The 19,395-nt window shown below is 44.4% G+C and overlaps 1 protein-coding gene across 3 annotated transcripts in view; it reads right to left on the reverse strand.

The window, feature by feature from the left end:
* EPHA4 (EPH receptor A4) overlaps positions 1-19,395 on the reverse strand; it is a 151,550-nt gene that overhangs the window by 34,998 nt on the left and 97,157 nt on the right. For all 3 annotated transcript variants that reach the window (XM_043577961.1, XM_043577959.1, XM_043577962.1), the window contains exon 6: positions 832-956. In XM_043577961.1, the coding sequence (XP_043433896.1) occupies positions 832-956 (125 nt within the window). The remainder of the gene's footprint in view (positions 1-831; positions 957-19,395) is intronic.

Here is a 19,395-nt window from a genome sequence, read left to right on the forward strand (position 1 = left end):
GTATGATCACCATTGATGCTGACCATGTCCGGACCTTTACTTATAATCTTTTTTGAAAAGAACATCAGACGGTGGTTGGTGGCTTTTCTCACTCCACAGTTGACAATTTAAGAGAAATAGCTGTAAGAAGTTCTCTTGTCTGTTTCTATTTTCTGTCTAGAGAATGTCAAAAATGCTGTAATCTGGTTTCAGTGAAAAATAAATCCTGTCCCTTTTCTGCTTTTAACAAGGAAGCCAATAAGTGATTATCTTTAAAAAGAAAGAGAAGTCAATTGTTCATTTTCTAGACAATCTTGAATGCAAATAGCTCTCTTCAGAATCCTGTCCTTTATGAGAGACAAGTTATTTGTAAAAATAATGTCTTTCTATAACTTTAAGAGGCTGCAAAAATGTAATTTTCCTTCCCCGATTTTCTATTAAAAGTCATCAAAACCCACACCTTGATTCTGAATAGCAGTGATCTACTTAAACAGATCATTATTTCGACTTTTATGAGTCACTCTCACCGATAGAAGGCTTATATATAAGAACTTCTTCGCTATCTTGATTCCCATTACTCGAAAGAAAAAAAAAATGGTTATATTAGAACACAATGTATTTTTCCTATTTTTCAAGATAACTGATTTAATACATAAAATTCATAATTGGATTCGATTGGGGAACAAAATGCATTTGGTTTTGAAATTCACCGGTACTCTGGATTTACAACTGGCTAAGAACTAGAGAGACAAAGGAAGAAAGGAGGGAAGGGAGAAAGGGAGGGAGGGAGGGAGGGAGGGAGGGAAGGAACAGAAAGAAGGAAGGAAGGAAGCTTGCTCATCCAAGTAATACCTTCTCGTAATACTTGACTTCATACTCCAAGATCACCCCGTTGGGTCTATCTGGTTCCAGCCAAGCCAGAGCAACACTGTACCTTGTGACTTCTTTAGCCTGGACCAAAGCAATGGACGATGGTGCTATTGGGAAAACAGACAAACAAACAAACAAACGAAAACAAAAGACATCTTGCTTTAACGGGGAAGAAAATGGCGGTCTCAGTCAATAATTTCATTCTACTTAAGAAGAGTGTCAAGGATTGTCTTGTCGTCCCCCCCGCCCCCCCGGTCCCCAATTCACTCCTTCCCAGGACAGAGGCGTACCAGTCGTATGATTCTCTTCAATACTGTGGCATACGGTTTGTCTTAGAAAGAGAACCTCTGAAGAGCGAGCCTGGCCGGTCCACAGGCCTGTGGCGTCACCTCCAAAGAGCTTGCAGCCATGTCTCACAAAAGGCTGGAGGTACACAGAACGCCGCCTGCTTCTTTATTTTGGCAAGCCAGGAAAGGCACTGGAAGAGCTCCTCTTGAGCTGAGTAAAACCGCACCTCATCCCACCTCCAGAGTCATCTTACAGATCTTTGATTTTATACCAGCAGGGGAATTTGCAACTCTTCCCCGAGTACTGTAGGACATGCAAAGAATCTACATCCTTTCCAACATAGATAAAAGTACTGTTCCATTGTAGCTACGTCTGCCGTGTGGCACGATGATGTAAATTACGATGAACCCAAATAAAGCGACGATGTTCTCTCTGCACATGTGTGACGTTCTGCAGCTATTTTTACAGAAGCTGAGATCTTGCTTTTGCCTCTTGAGGAGCAAACTTTCTTCATTCCCCGAAAACAGACACAAAAACGGTCCTCTACCGGGTGTGTTGTCGGGGGGGGGGGGTTATTTTCAGATCTTGAAAACCAGGCTGCCCTCTTCTTCCTTGTGACGGTCACATCTCCAGCCCGCTGTTGTCGAGCTCTGCTGTGACTGACAATGACACAAATGTGCCATTACAGGGAGAAGAGGGGCATTCATGAAATCTGTAATCTTACCTAACAAAGCTGGTCTGTACAACCAGAGATTAGGGGGATCTTCCTAAATTGAATGCGTATTCTTGTTTGTTACCAAATCGGGGGAAAACGCGAAAACAGACATCAAACAATGGCCCCTGGGGAGCAACATCATAGTGTCCTGCTCTTTCCCAGCACACACACGACAGCCAAACCCTAACTCAGAGGAAACAAGAGAACAAGTGAAAATTAGTTGTCACTAAAAATGAGCTGGGGCTAACTTCAAACACGCTTGACCATATCTGACAGGTATCTTGATGGAAAGGAAAGCAACCAGAGATGCCATCATCCCACAGGGGAACCTTCCAGCTCAAGTGAATCCAGCAGGGAGCACCTCCCGGAGGCCTGGATTGGGCAGCCTGGCATCTCCCCTAGGGGTGCTTCAAGAGGGCGCGTGCGCGTCCCCACGCACCCACCCTGCCCTATTTCTCTCTCCCTCTCCTTCTCCCCCGAAGCTATTCCAGACTGAATCTCAGGCATAAACACAAGTGAAAGATACAGTGGATACACATGTCCTCCATCAAAGGCAACCCCAAGGTTAGTAACAATACCCAACTGGATGCACAGAGAGCTGTGTGCCGCAGCCATATGGAAGCCACTGAACATCTGAAGAAAATGAAAACCGGAAATGTGCTCATTAGCGGCATTAGGCTTCCCTCCCCCAACACACACAGACGCACACGCACGTTTTCCCTCTCTCTCTCTCTCTCTCTCTCTCTCTCCTTCCCGGTTGACACGGAACCATTGTCCAGCAAAATGCCAGCAGTGACTTTCTGAAATACGGAGATCGCAAGAAGGCTAAGAAAGCTGCCCGGCTGTGAAAAGCTATTTCACTCCAGGTAATAAATACATTGCCTAACAGAGCACTTTAGCATACACTCCATAAAAAGGGGCTCTTTAAACTCCGATGTTCGGGGTTGGAAAGTGAAACAGAAAAGCAAGGACTTTAGAAAGAAAGCGGTGGGGGTGGGGGTGGGGTGGGGTGGGGGATCATAAAGTTATAAAATGGACTTTCTCTCAGAAACGGCCTGGGTTAGATCCTGATAAGTGGCAGATTCCTCGGGAAAGAATTGCCCGGCTGCCCTTGGGGCGCACTGACGAACTGAGCTGGGTTTCTCTCTGGTTGGGTTACCGCTAAACTGCGGCACGTGGGCCATGAACCTGATTTCCATTTTAGAAGGTGGGGCGGCAGGGTTTCCGTGCCCACTGAAGGGGAAGATGAACGCAACCGAAGTGCTCACAACATCGCAGGCAGGGAGTTCACAACACAATCACGCGCACTAATAGAATATCCCTAATGCGGCTCGAGGCGGAGAATCCGTGCGCCCAAATGTGCAAATAAACCAACAGTGCGCGCTCTGGCTCGGCTGTCGTAAAAACGGGAGCAAACGAGACAGAAAGAGAAATGCAGCGGCCTTCTAATTCCCGAGAGGTATTATGCCGTGTGGCTGTCATGTCTGAAGTCTTTCTGAACGGACGTGTTCAGGAAAGCCTGTGTACCAGGCCACAGGGACAAAGGCATTCCGTCGCCAAGTGAGATTGAGGAAATATACCAACTGCACAGCAGTCTAACAGGGCAGCCCTTCCTTCCCCGGAGGAGAGCGTCTTACCTTCGCTGGCACAAAGAACACCAGTCTGGAAAACTCTGGGCTTCACCGCACTGCCACTCTGGAGGAAAGAGGCAAGCTGGATCCGCGCCACATCGTAAGCCACGTAGGGGGTTCTTCCCTCGCCCTTCCTACCCGGCTTCCAATCCGGCCTCCAACTCCACATCTGGAAGCCATCGCCTGCCACGTGGGCCCGGCTGCAGCTCGCTTCCCCAGATGAGGCAGCTGGCAATGGCACTTCTCGATCGTTCTCCCACCCCCAATGGTCCCCAAGCTCGTTTTCTCATGCCCTCCATGTAGCTGCTGCCGCATCCCTCTGCGACGGGTACTGTGCTTTCAGCGACATTTTTCTTGAGCCAACACCCTCTATTGACTCGAGCTGTACTTAAAAAGAAAGCCCCATTCCTGATATACATGAAATCTTGTTGTCACTGGCAGTTAATAGCGGGTAGCCATAAAAATGAATATGGAAATAAACAGTGCTATCAAGGTTGGCTGGACATTCTTGCCTCCTCCCCGTGCCTTACCAAAAATAGAGATTAGCCCCAGGTGAGAGACGCATTAAGGATAATCCCCGAACCCGGTTGAGATTCTGGCCTTGGAGTAACTGGAGTCTCTGAGAGAGAACTGGGAAGAAACAAACTTTCACACAGGGCAACTCAGTATTACAGAACGGTCCACGTGGACTTTCACTAACATGATCTCTGACGCCACCATTGGGATGTTTCCACATTTTGGTAAATCCTGTCGAGTCCTTGTCAATTAGAAAGGTTTCGGATCCCGGGTCCAGACACCCCAGGGCTCTGTCCTCTGCTAACAAATTTGCAAGACAATCTACTGATAGAATAACAGATTGAACACTCTCCTTAGTTCCAAAGAGGGCCCCTCACCATAGGGGAAATTTGGGTCAACATAAAAACACCAAGCAGGGGGTGGCTGGGTGACTCAAGTCAGTTGAGTGTCCACCGTTGGTGTCAGCTCGGGTCACGATCTCAAGGTTCGTCCGTTTGAGCTCCATGTCAGACTCCGTGCTGTCAGTGCAGAGCCTGATTAGGATTGTCTCTCTCTGTCTCTCTCTCTCTATCTATCTCCCCCTCCCTCCCTCATTCTTTCTCTTTCTCTCTTAAAATAAATTAAAAAAAAAAAAAAACTTAAAAAAATAAAATAAAACACCAAGCAGAAAAAAGGTCCTGCTTGCCTCTCAGTTCTCTGGCTTACATTCTGAACACCGTGGACACATAGTTTTTCCTCAGTACTGACTAACTCATCCACTAAGCACATACTTAGTGAGCACCAAGAGAACAAGGAAAAGTTAAGAAGGGGAAGACAAATCAGAATCAAATCCAGTCCGTGGTATCAAATTAAGACCCATCGTATCCATCAGCTTGTTTTTTAAGTTTATTTATTTTGAGAGAGAGAGAGAGAGAGAGAGAGAGAGAGTGGGAGGGGCAGAGAGACAGGAAGACCCAGAATCCGAAGCAGGCTCCAGGCTCTGAGCTGTCAGCACAGAGCCCCGTGCGGGGCTCGAACTCACGGACCGCAGATCATGACCTGAGCCGAAGTCCGACGCCCAGCTGACTGAGCCACCCAGGAGCCAAAGGAAATTTTTATGATAGTCTCACAGAGAAGACACCCATTTTCTAGAACTCAAGAGGAGACAGTTCCTGGTAACCTCTTCTTTTCCAGATTCTCCCATAGTGATGGACAGAAGTACAAGGTGAGGTGGGCGCTTCCTTATCCCACTGTGGTTTTAGACACGCAATGCACCTGCTGAAGAGTCAGAGGAAAAGTCGGGACGAAGCGGAAGGCTGATGAAAGTATCCTCAGTTGAAGAAAAAGACACGTCTTAGGTTGGAAGCATTCCTACCTACCCACAGACTTCCCTCATAAAACAGATGTTTGCTTTAAGGAAAGTTTTGTGCCCCCGGACATAAGGAAGAATTCTTCCGTGGCTAGACTTTTGGAATAACACACAACTAGGACAGCTGGTCATGCTAGTCAACAGTAACATGGTTGAGAAAGATGACTGATGGATGTGGAAATCACAAAGGCAAGAACTACTCTGGGGTAGTTTGAAAGAAAGGTTTGTGACTTAATTCAATTAAGTCCTTAATTTTCAAGTGTTAGGAGCAGTATCTCCAATGACCGACAGATGTCCACTTTCCTGTCCTGAGATGCTGTCTGTCATCTGAGACCACATCCTATTAATCTCAAGGGTATTCGGTAGTTTTTAATCCAAGCCATATTCTCTATTTCCTTTCCTTTTCGCTTACAAATCGCGCTGACATAACCGTTCAGTCATTCGACAAATGCCCTTTAAGCCTCTGCTCGAAGAACTTAAAATCCAAAGAGCTAAGGAGGCATTTATGTTTAGACAGTTAAGCGCTATCTGGCTAAATAAAGATAGTGGCTGAGATGAGAAGCCGGAATAGGCAGGAGGGCATCGCAAATTGCAGAAAGAACTCTGGAAGGATTTGGAGTAAAGTCGGTGAAACACGGTCAAGATTAGGAGGGACAAACAAGAGGCAGAAAGGTGAAAGATGGCTGAATAGAGGTGTACCTGCTCCAAGTACGACTGGAAATTTCAAGAAAACACTTAGCGCTCTGACTCTGTGAGCACGGAGGGCTCATCTAGGACATGTGAAATGAGATACAGATGAAAATATATTTGATTCATATACTTACAAGTATTCTTTGCCTTAGTAATTTGGTGGGAAGACCAATGACTTCTAGCAGGATTGGGGGCAAAATTCTGGGTTTGAAATTTACCAGCTGCCGTCTTGGGCAAGTCACTCAAACTTCCTTCACTCCGTTCTCCCATTTCTGAACCACCTTCCTCTCAGATACAAACGAATAAAAGTGAACTAAATGTGAAAATAGAGCTTAAAAAAATCTTTGTAGACACTGAAATGTTTTCTAAATATAAAGTACCAGAAGTAAGTCATCCCTAAAACAACTTTTTATCTGCACCTGTTTCAGATGACCTTTTGTGGGTCTGGTTCTGCTATTTAAGTTAACTAAGCTATTGACAATTAGGACTAAAGCAAAGGACAATTCTAATTATAAACGGAGTCTCTGTTTTCTAAGAGATATGAGATGCTTCTGAACTTCTTTCAAGCACACAGGTTGTAAAATGTCATTCAAATGTGAGTTGACATTAAAACTAGTTTCCACTGCACCTGTTACAGACAACATTTTGAGGGATTTGTTCTTTTGGTTGACGGAGGTGTTGACAGTCCTCTCTGGATTTCACCTCTATATCCGGAGGGTATGTAAATAGTTCTCCTAACCACAAAGGTACCGTGGTGGTGAAATCTCTCCCACCAAGTCATAATCCTGAATCCAGAAAGGGCCCTAAGCATCTCTCTTGTTTTGTAAGACCAGAGTGATCTCCAAAGATGCGCTAATGTGAACAAAGAAGCCATTAGGTACCACGTGGATCCCCGAAATCCCACCAAAAGGAAGTGTCAGGGTAATAGAGCCCAGAACCCTACGTAGTCAGGTTAAGGGCAGCAAGATTAAGCATGTGGAACAGATGTCTTTCTGCACACTCATTGAAAACAAGTAAAATGGAAAACAAATAAAATGGTAGTGAAATATCATTTTTTTAAAGATGGACCAAAAACCATTGAGGATGAAAGAAAAAAAAAAATTCACCAAAGCCTGAAGGTTGAATGAACTGAGCTTTCTACTAGAAAGCCAACATAAATGATCACCCCCCCCCTTCAAATAATTCTGTATTCAGAATTCCACATATCCCTGGGAAACTGAGAATGCTTTCTGAATAGAATCCCCATTTGCTATGTACCTGCGGTTACGCTTGGTGGGAGACCTGGCCCCATGCACGCAGAAAGCACATGTGGGTTTTATCTCCTTGTGTGTTTTTGATAGACAGAAACAGCACAGATTCGGGGGCTCTATCATGACTCTCTAACGGTGGTACATTTCACAAGGAAGAATTACAGGAGATGCTTTGATGTCAAACAGAGGAGGCTCCTTTTAAGCAAATGGTAAATTTAACTTTCTTTGGTTCAAAGCTCAGCAGTTCTCCTTGCTCCCCACCAACGCGAGTGCTACAATTTTCTTTTATTCGCTTCCTCAATGACTTGCCATTAAACACCTACAAGTCATTTTACTGCAGCAGTTTGGTACTTCTGACACCCAAATAGGATGGAGAGGAGAAAAAAAAAAAAAGATAAGGAGCAAAGAAAGGCAGGAAGGAGTTGCTGTGAATCACCGCGGGCCATCAAACTGTTTGCTTGGGTCCAGTATCGGGAGCGATGAATTAAAAACAGTTCGGAGGACTTGGAGTGGGGAGTGGGGGGAGGGGGAAAGCACTGAAACAGATCGACTGCATTTCACTACTGGCCCAAATTAGGAGGGCGGAGGGAGGAAGGCAGGAAATAAACAGATGCAGTGAAAGGTCTCCAGCCTGCAGGCAAGGAAGAGTGAAAACAGCCTTTTATGAAAGTCAAGAAACCAAAAGCCTAGGATGTCAGTGGTACAACAATGCCCAGTGCTTAGAGGGAAAAGGACTTCTTAACCACAGCGGGGTTCCCCCTCCCCAGGATCTGAATGTAAAGGGATGATGTTTACTTAAGGGGTCTTTCACGGATAGGAAAAATAAACCCGAAGTTTATACATATCTCTGCTTAATGCAAATGGCATATTTAAATTTAATTACTTGGAGCTTAAGGTGGTTTTTGTTCCCCCCTTTCTCTCTCATTTCAACACCGCAGCTCTGATTTGCTCTTTATCAAAGGTTTGTGCATTTTAAAACGCTGTCAGGCATCAAAATTAAATGCTCCAGAACACTAATGATATCCTTGTGATTAAGGGTTTTGTCGTCACAGCAATGCTAAGAACTCTCGTGCTAATATTAATTGCTTTCTTCACATCCCACCAAAGGGAGGGAAGGATTTCTCCTCTGAGCTTTGTACGACCAATGGCATTGAACAACACTGTAATTTTGTTTTGTATTTTTTACTATTATCACTGCGGTCTTTTAGAGTACTCAACAGTGTGCCCTGTTTCATTTTATTTTATTTTTTTTTAAGTTTATTCATTTCCTTTGAAAGAGAGAGAGAGAGAGAGCACAAGCCGGGGAGGAGCAGAGAGGAGACTCAGAATCCAGTGCCCTCAGCGTACAGCCCTATGTGGGGCTCGAACTCAGGAACTTGAGATCATGCAAGAATGGAATGGTCCTGAGCCACCCAGGCGCCCGCAGTGTTTTCATATACACATGATTTCGTTTGCAATACGCTCAACCAGCTGGGTTAGCCCTCCGTTATTTTTTAGGTAAAAGTCATTAAGACTGCATTCCTGTCCACCCTCCTCAATAATCACCAATGTAAGAACGCCACTCTGCACCCCACAGCTTTTAGCTGCTGTACCATTAATAAGCACCTAAGCACATTCTATCCTAGTCAAGAAATAAATCTGTAAAATTGTTTTTTTTTTTTTAAAGGTACCGAGGGGCGCCTGGGTGGCTCAGTCGGTTGAGCGACCGACTTCGTTTCAGGTCACGATCTCACAGTTTGTGAGTTCGAGCTCCGCGTCGGGCTCTGTGCTGACAGCTCAGAGCCTGGAGCCTGCTTCGGATTCTGTGTCTCCCTCTCTGTGCCTCCCCCACTGTCTCTCTCTGTCTCTGTCTGTCTCAGAAATAAATAAATATCAAAGAAATTAAAAGAAAAAAAAGGTACCGAAAAAGTTGATGATTCCAAAATCGATACTGAATTATTTTCCTATTCAACAAAAGATCTAGAACCAAATTCTCGATTGAAGCCTTTAGAAGACTCTGGATTAAATGAAGCTCATTTATATTTAAATATGGATGTATTAATATTAATTAAGCATACACTTAAAATATATGAGGGATGCATTTTTTTTCCAGAAGGTGATTTCTTTCCAAGGTCAGTACAAAGAGTCTATTTTAAACAAATACTATATAAAGTAAAGCAGGGCACCATAACACTTACCAAAAGATACAACAGACCCATGCTTACAACGATTTTCAGAATCTCATTTTGGGAGACTCCTGGTGTTTTCAGTAAGTGATCCAAGAGTAAGACTTTACAAAACATTAAGCTCAGACTCTTAATTTACTTAGCTTTCCAGAGGAATGGGTGGCAGGTGATCTTAGAAAAACCTTTTATAGGGAGCTATTAACCATATTTTAAATGATGGAATGTGATATTCTTCCCTTTCATGTTAAGTATCTGCAGAAGAAAGGTGAAGGTGTTGGGATTAACCTCTGTGGCTAACTGCCCAGAAGATGAGAGCCCCCCTCCCCTAAATAACTGTTTCTGGGGGTGCCTGGGGGGCTCAGTCGGTTAAGCATCCGACTCTTGGTTTCAGCTCAGGTCATGATCTCACGGTTCGTGAGTTCAACCCCTGCATCAGGCTCTGCACTGATAGTGCCTGGTTGGGATTCTCTCTCCCTCCCTCCCTCCCTCCCTCCCTCCCTCTCTCTCTCTCTCTTTCTCCTTCCCCTGCTCACTCTGCCTGTCTCTCAAAATAAATAAACTTCAAAAACTTTTAAAAAAAGAATAAATAGGGGCGCCTGGGTGGCGCAGCCGGTTAAGCGTCCGACTTCAGCCAGGTCACGATCTCGCGGTCCGTGAGTTCGAGCCCCGCGTCAGGCTCTGGGCTGATGGCTCAGAGCCTGGAGCCTGTTTCCGATTCTGTATCTCCCTCTCTCTCTGCCCCTCCCCCGTTCATGCTCTGTCTCTCTCTGTCCCAAAAAATAAATAAACGTTGAAAAAAAAAAGAAAAAAAAAAAGAATAAATAACTGTTCTGGGATGGAGCTGCTCAGACAGGGACTACATTTCCCTTACATGTCAGATGGTTCACGTGACTGAATTTCAGCAAGGGAATGTGGGTTTAAGTGACTATTCCTCTTCTAGGCCCGCGTCTTTGGGTTCCTCCACCCTCTCTAACTTACAGTCTGCCCGCTGGATGTTGATGCCCACGTCCGTCTTGAAAGCTCTCCCACCAACCCCTCCCTCATCACCACCCGCTGGATGTAACTTGGGCAAGAAATAATTTTAATGTTTATTTATTGTTGAGACAGGGACAGAGCATGAACGGGGGAGGGTCAGAGAGAGACGGAGACACAGAATCGAAAAGCAGGCTCCAGGCTGTGAGCTGTCAGCACAGAGCCCGACGTGGGGCTCGAACTCACGGACCGCGAGATCGTGACCCGAGCCGAAGTCGGACGCTTAACCGACAGAGCCACCCAGGAGCCCCTAAGAAATAATTTTAAATGTCAGTTAACCTACTCACTGACATTTGGGGTTACAACAGATATTCATTCAGGTAAAGTGTAGCCATTTGGCAAAAAGAAAAAAAAGGACATTTTTCGAATACCGTTTTCATATAATAACTAACTAAAGTGTAGTGTATTGTGGCTACAGAAGATTGAGCGGTGGTCTAAAGCTGCCTGAATGGCCTTCAGGTCCCCTCTTGGGGATGCACCTATGAGCATGCACCGTGAGCAGATATCGACGCACTCCTCTGGCGAGCGCGGCCCTGAGGTCGGCCCTGCCCGGAATAGAAGATGCAGGTTTGCAGGGACACGATCGGCCACGGGTCTTTTACCCGTGAGTGGATTCAGCAGAGTCCCACATTCCTGGGCTCAAAGATTCCGCTGAGCTCGTCTTAAGGTTAAACGGGAAAAGACAGTGGTGTTCTCCAGATGGCTCGGTTGAGTTTTCTTTTCAGAAAAGGGTTCCTCTTCGTTGCCTAGTTACCAGCTGGCGTGGCCTGGGCCACGTGAATTGGAGGAAAACAGAGAAGAATGGGCAAATGAGCAAATACTGGTCTCCTCGGTGAGGCCCTTGGGCACACAGGTAACATCGCTTCATCCTTGCATCTCCTCTGAAGCGCTTATAATTATCCCCTTTGAATTCATATCTGCAAACTTAGGTAATACACGGAAGTTCAGTGATCGGACCAGCGCTATAAAATGAAATTTTTAAGCCCCAAGAGTGCCTGCCTCAAAAGCATACAATCCTCCTACCGGATGACGCGCCTGTAAACACACGCTCAACAAGTGAGCATTTATTGAGTAACTACTACGTGCCCAGCACTGTTTCAAAGGCCTTGAATAAATTAATCCTATCACCCTCACGAAAACCCTACGAGGCAGGTATTATTATTGTTCTCCTTTTACAGATCAGGAAACGAAGGCACAAGAGGGTTTGAAGAGCTTGCCCCGAGTGACAGCATATAAACGGTGAATTCACAAGTCCGGTCCCGGAGCCCACAGTTTTCAACCCCTGAGCCACAAAAGGCCTCTGGTCTCTCCCCTCCTCGCACTGGTAAGAAATGAGAGATCTGAACGTTAAATGGCTTGCTCTCCAGCAGCAGCGCTAGCAACAGAGCAAACCTTAGGTCTGCTCCACGTCAGTCAGGTACAGGGCCACCTATGTGCATTCCTGCTTGCCAGAAATCCAGAGGTAATTTAGACATGACCTCTGTGTCTAGACAAAGCTTAAAGCTTTTACAGATGGATCACCTCATGAGAGAACTACTTAGAGGGCTAAGGGAAGAATTGTCTAAAATGGAAAAATTCAACTGCAAAATAAAACAACAGCATGTGAAGCTAGGGAAGGTGGAGGGAGAACGGGGCAAGGCTGTGGAAGGTTGGCGACGTTCTATTCTTTGCCCTGGTTTATGGCGGCACAGGTGTTCGCTTTGGGATAATTCATTGACTATATGTTTATGTCTCATCCACTCTTCTGTATGTGTGTATATTTCATAATCAAAAGGCTATAAAAGACAAAGAAAAGCGTTAACTAAGGGTATTAGGGATGGAATACGAAAATTAATATTAGACCCATCCAAAATGCTTAATCTTTTGGGTAAAGGTCTAAAGGTGTCACGAAAGATCTAAGTTTTTGCAACTTAGGACTTTTGTAACGAGTTAATCGTTCTGTTTCACGTTTGAGCCGTACAGCAATCCCTGCTTCTCTGTAGTAAAGAAAATGTATTAATTAAATGCTTGTTTTGCTATTTTTTAAGGTTTATTTATTTATTTATTTATTTAAAAAAAATTTTTTTTTTCAACGTTTATTTATTTTGGGGACAGAGAGACAGAGCATGAACGGGGGAGGGGCAGAGAGAGAGGGAGACACAGAATCGGAAACAGGCTCCAGGCTCTGAGCCATCAGCCCAGAGCCTGACGCGGGGCTCAAACTCACAGACCGCGAGATCGTGACCTGGCTGAAGTCGGACGCTTAACTGACTGCACCACCCAGGCGCCCCAAGGTTTATTTATTTTTGAGAGAGAGAGAGAGAGAGAGAGAGAGAGAAAGCCTGCCTGCACGTGCACGAGGGGCAGAGAGAGAGGGAGACAGAAGATCAGCTGTCAGCACAAAGCCCGACGTGAGCCTGGAACTCACCAACCACGGGATCATGACCTGAGCTGAAGTCGGATGCCTAACCGACTGAGCCACCCAGGCACCCCTCACTTTTTAAAAATTAGTATCTTAGGGGCGCCTGATCTCGCGGTTCCCAAGTTCGAGCCCCGGGTCTGGCCCTGCGCTGACAGCTTAGAGCCCGGAGGCTGCTTCGGATTCTGTGTCTCCCTCTCTGTCTTCCCCTCCCCTGCTCGCACTCTGTCTCTCTCCCTCTCAAAAGGAAATAAACATTAAAAACATAAAAAAATAAAATAAAATAACAATTACCATCTTAAATTAGCATTACTATCTGTATAGCCATACCGTCAGTTGTAGAATCACAAGTGAGTAACAGCTCAACTTGGAACCGAGGCACGTATCCCCCAGAATAACGGGATGGCTTAGGGGCACCGAGTGTCTCTGCTGTAGTTCAAGTGTGTATTCTGTTTCCTCTGAGAGCGGCTTGTTTTACTTTCTATTTGCTTACTAAGAAACTTGTTGGCAGGTTCCAATCAGGGTAGCCCAACATTTGCCAACAGAAACATGGCAGGATTCAGTGTGTATTTCCTGTTAAGTACGAATGCCAGTTTGAGGCAAATAGAAAAACAAGTCTTTCTACTGGAAGGCAATTTGTAAGAATTTGCCTGAGCAAGGCAACCGTTTTAAGATAAGGGAATGGGCAAAGTTTAGCAAGAATAAAAAATTTGATATTTTGTTTTCTCTGAATGCTGCTAGGAAGATGAACCTTCTCACTGCTTCTCAGGAGGTTGAAAAGTATCAAGGAAAAGCTCTTAGTTGCAATGAGTTTGCATGTGTCTTGATAGGACAGGAGGACGAGCCTTGGGCAACGTGAGCCCCTCCATGCCCAACAACGTCTGCCAAACTTATTCTGGAATCCGGAGGATGGTGGAAAGGAAAGGTTCTGTTCTGCTGAGCAGAAATACAGCATAGAGAGTAGCAAAGGGTTAGCTGCTCTGAATCAAGGCTTCTATTCCTCGAGCTGTCAACTCGGCTCTTGGAGAGCTTGGAGCCTTCCAAATCTGGAAAATAAAAGCTGTGCTGTGGGCTTCAGGTTGTCTTTGTTACTCAGACAGCTGCTAATCGTCCTGCTGTGTTTGGAACCAAGGAGACAATGCTGTAACATTTAGCTTTCTGACATGCGAAGCATCTAGATCAGTCCCCTATTAAAGATGTATTAATCACAAAGACTCTAAAAGCCAGGAAGATAGATGCGCCCAGTAAATCTTCTGCTCTCGCCTTTTACTTTCCACACTCAGGTTTCTACATTTACAGGCAGACATGCTTAAAAGCCTGCTCCAGAAACTGACCAATAAAAGGCCTTGTTCATTACTTTATATCAGATGCCCGATGATTTCCTACCCCTGAAAAGCCTTTCGGAAAGAGGTAAGACATTGATCATTCCGCTAAAAGAGTCGTCTGTTTCAATAAATAGATCCACTGTGACTGTTGTCATCTTGACTTTGTAAGTGCGATAACTGATTCAGGAGTGTGGCTTTCTTTGCCCCTTGCTACGGGGACATCCAAATAATGTGTGTAGTTAAAAAAAAAAAAAAGAGTTATCCGATAAACTTCAGGGAACAAAATTTTACTCCTCCTAGTACTACCAGTACTAATTAGCATCACTACTACCCATGCTAGTGCTCCTAATAATACGAATACCTGGCCTCCAAGCCAGGCCAAATTACCCTCAGGTCAAGGCTCCGAGTGAGAGTGAATAAATGGTAGCTTATTCTGGACTCACACACCTGGAACAATGGAAAGAGTATGTGCTGGATGAAGCCTCGGAACCCTGTGTACTGAAATTTATTGTTAATAAAAGGTCTCAAAGTCACTTCTCCACCTTGGTCTTCATTTCACAAGAGCACTGAAGACAGACTTACCACATTCTCCATAGCATGTGTTACGACTGGGTGACCTGGTGATCAACCCCAAAACAAAGAAAAAATTGAAAGAATAGAAACAAAGAGTCTGCCTGATATTATCATAGAGGCCCAGAATGCAATTTTCTTTCTTTCTTCCTTACATAGAATCTTCATAGGAGGCATCCAATCACCATAATACGAGAGGAAGAGAAAAACCTCAACACACGAGGTTCCTAGACCTACAGAAAAGCAGCATTAGCCATTCTGAGTTATTGTAAATCTTTTGAAATTAGATTGCTACTTTTTTTTTTATTATTTCTGAGGCTAATGGAACCCATAAGAGACAAGTACAATATTTGTGAGGTGCCAGGTTGGTGCCAGCTCAAGGCCCTGAATTCCTTGGCTTTCGCTGGACTCTGAATATATCATGAATAACTCCTTCCCCATCACCGGCTCAGTGACAGTCCACCATCTTCCAAATTGAAAGAGTAGGAAGTCAATTAGTGTCACTTACGATGTGAACACCTGTCGACTAAGACCTGGACTGAGACCAATTTCATTACCACAGCCACTCAATGGCTGCCAGATGGTCAGGACTTGGACCACTTATGATGTAGTCCAGATTCAAGGAGGTGACCTAAAGACGGAAAGGTCTAGAGTCCCATTAGTCATCTCCTGAGCCATCCAATTCCCCAGCACATATACAATTGGAATAGGATACCTATTTTTCCTAATGGTCATTTAAAAAGACCACAGGAACTGCTAAAAAAAAAAAAAAACAAAAACAAAAACAAAAACAAAAAAAACACAAGCTATGGTAACCTAAAATTGAGGATATTAGCTCCTTAAATAATAAGCATCCTCGCCAACCATGGTCATTTTAAAATCCCAAACTACTGGGTAATAACTCAATGTCCTTTTCTCTAATTGCAGTTCAAAACACATGGACAGAGCAGGAACACACACACACACACACACACACACACATGAAAAATATTTGACAAAGAATAAAGTGGAGCACGAAATTATAAGCTACAGATTATCACTGACAGAGTAAGATAGATAGGCAGAGGGTACATTTCAATACAATTTTGGTCGCGAATCTATGTGTTCTGTGCTACTTGGAATTTTTCCAAGTCCAAATGTTGCTTGGCTTAAACAACGAGGGCTAAAGGATGAGAAATGATGGCCATGGATGATAAAGTAGAGTGTTGCAGGTGGAAGAGACAGAGAGAGAGACTGAGAGACAGAGATTGAGAGGGAGGGAGGGAGAGAGAAACGGGAAGAAATCCAACCCTGAGACTCTCCATTTTATTCCCAGTTGGCTTCATACACGGAAGTCTGGGAAAGGTCTGAATACAGGGAAATCAAATATTCAGGGGCCAATATCCATAAGCCATAGAATGAATGCTGAGGAGCTGGTTTTTAGTACTACTTAGGGAAAGCTTTGTTTCCTTGTAGCCAGATCTTTCTTGCCCAGTTTCTCGGTCGCTACAAAGACAAGCACAAAGTGACTGGTAAGTGGAGAGAAGCGACAGAGACCTTTGGGTTAAATTACAACCAGCACATTTGGAAAATGCTTCATACACAAATGGTCACCACATGCTATGCTCTCAAAACTAGGGCCACGAAATGATATTCTTACAGCCCTCATATTTGAAACCCTATCTTTTTGGCAATTGTCATAAAAGCTATGATCGAGGTTAGAGAAAGGAGCATAATTTATGAGAAGGAATTTTAAGCTTGGGAATTTGCAACCATAGAATTAATGTTTTTTTTTTAATATTGGGGTATCAGCCAGAAACTAAATTGTATGTGCCAGATAGTTTAAACTCCTACAGGCATTATAAGACCGAAGCTGCAACAGCGGACCTATTAAATTTTAAAATGTGATTAAGGCCAATGGATGTCTCCAACTGGATCTGTGTCTGAGAATTCAAGATAACTTTTGTAGTCTTAAAGAATAACAAAGAATGAATTAGGAAACCTCTCATTGTTTTAGGGCTTGAATTTTGTTTTCTTTCTTCTCTTTTTCTTTTTTAACTAGGAAGTTTCACAGCATCTCACCGGGACCCCTCTTTAACAGAACTTGCTGAGGTGTGAAATTCAGTATTACTGGCCCCACCCAGGAGTCACTCTGTAAATCCCAAAAGGACCTCATTAGAACAACACATCACCTAGAAAGAGTCCCACAGCATGGCCTCCAAGAAAGACAGTGGAGCAGGGCGCCAGCACACTACAGGCACTTTCCCGAAACTATTTCATGTCCTTCTGAAACAGGAAGGGAAGAGAGAGGATGGAGAGAAAGAGAAAAAGCCATCGTCCGAAAGCACGCGTACAATGAAGGTTATACTCTTGAAGAGTTTACAGTGAGATTTAAAGAGCTTCTCGTCTGTCATTCTTCCCCAGACAATACCCTCTTATATTACACAAAGATTCTTTAAATATGTCACCAGCCTCTTCGAGCCACACCTGAATTAGATGGCTACTCGCCATTGGTGTCTGCGATGAGGGCTGCGAACACAATTTATGCTTTTTAAGTTCTATGACACTAATTTTCCCAGGCTGCTATTCTGCCATGTTTGTACTCCCTGCTTTCGGTGGAAAACAAAGCAACAAGAATCCCAATTACATGCTGTAATGATAATCACCACCCCGATGTTAAAATGGGGAGAAACGAGCTGATGTTACTTTCGCGAATTCTCAAGTCTCCTAAAGCGTCCTCCTGGGAAGATTCCCCAAATCAGGCTCTGCTAGAGCCCTGTAGGATTCAGTGAGTTTCCGTGCAAATAAGGGCTACACCAACAACTCTTCTGATCATCTCAATTTTTCAGATGGAAAAAAAAAAATCGTCGTTGATCATCTTGGAAAGTGGAGGGAACACTTGAATAAGCTTTCAGCTAGTTGCATATTCAAAATCTCTAGCCTGTTTGTATGTGTGCCTCTGGCTTTGATGCAGGAACGTGGAAGAAGCTGTGCTCTCTGCCCACCTGGACACTTTCTATGCTCAAAATACACCCTTAGTATGCTAAAAAAATAAATTAGGGTTGATTCAAGAGGCAGATTGACAGCTTGCAGTATGTTATCTAGAAAATAGCAACCCTCCGGGGAGCCATTGTGAGCTTGCCCCATTCAGTGCTTGTGCTAATCGATGGATCTCACCCAAGTGAGCTCACGGGTGGCAGTCCCTATTTAATACCCACTGAGAAGTCGCAGTCACATTTTTGTCTTGTTGGGATGCACACATCACCATCAAAAGGTTCCTAGACAAGAAGTTTTTAAAAATCATCCACCCCAGAGCCTTCATTAAAGAGGCTTTTTTTTGACAGTGAGCATCCCACTGCCTGAGAAATTCATACACAGAGCTTATCATTTGGAAGATGCCAGGCAAAAAGAAGTGGCCCACCCTCTCCTCCCTCCCTCTCCCTCTCCTTCCAAGAGGGATCACAAAATAAAACAAATATTTCAAATCATTGTCATTTACCCAGAAGATATTTTGGGTAGATTGGGTTTTAGAAAGGTAGTCCTCGTGCCTTGTAATTAAAAAAAACAAAAAACAAAAAACAAAAAAAACAAAAAACAAAAACAAAAACAAAAACAAAACCCAGATGGGTCAGGAGAGCCACAAAGAGTTCCTTTAGCACGAGCTGGCCAACTTCTCAGAATAGAGGAAGAAGGAATTTAATGCAAGGTTCTGTTTCTTCAGTTCTGTGCCTGTATTGATGGCCATTTTGCTGACCCATCAGCCAAATTCCCACAGCGCTCCGGGTACCAGCCTTCACACGTGAGATCCAATCATTAGTGACATTTTCCAACGAAGCCAGGGTGGTCCCCAGAGAAGTGGCCACACTGATGTGTGACATACCTCTCTTTTCTGTCACTGTAGTTCTGGGGCAGCCCATGGAATCTTTTTCATTCTTCCGGCACAGGCCAAGGAGGAAGAAGTACGCCTGTGTGTGTTGGGCGCAAAAGGTGGATGCTGGGGGAAGACCTTCTTAAAAAGAGCTATTTTTAGGGCGCCTGGGTGGCTCAGACAGTTAAGCGTCTGACTCTCGGTTTCGGCCCGGGTCACGATCTCACAGCTTCATGGGTTTGAGCCCCACTTCGGGCTTTGTGCTGGCAGTGCAGAGCCTGCTTGGGATTCTCTCTCTCTGCCCCTTCCCCACTTGTGCTCTGTCTCTCTCTCAAAATAAATGAATTTTTTTAAAGCTATTTTTAACATTGATGGATAGAGTTAAGGCTTGCTTATCTTGACAGATTAAAATGTAAAACCTAAAAAAAGAAAGAAAGAAAAAGAAAATCTTCCCAAGTCTTCACCTGAAGACAACATCTGGAATACTCTCTTGCTGTACACCCACGTGAAAACAGCGCGCAGACGCTGACGTGCGGAGAAGGCTCTGTACGGCGGGGGTAACCTGGACACACATTTTAATGAGTCCCTGTAGATTTAAGATCTCTCCATGCAAGATTAGTCCTGCAGCACAGCTCTTGGTTTTCCCGGTGTTTAAGGGAAAAAAACCCTTTAAAGATATTAGTAGGGGGCTAATGGGACGTTTGATAAAGTTTCTCTGGATCTTTTTATTAATGTTCAATGCAAACTAGACTCTAGGGTCTCTCCTAGCTC

This window comes from Prionailurus bengalensis, chromosome C1, assembly GCF_016509475.1.
Source record: "Prionailurus bengalensis isolate Pbe53 chromosome C1, Fcat_Pben_1.1_paternal_pri, whole genome shotgun sequence".
Lineage (NCBI taxonomy): Eukaryota > Metazoa > Chordata > Mammalia > Carnivora > Felidae > Prionailurus > Prionailurus bengalensis.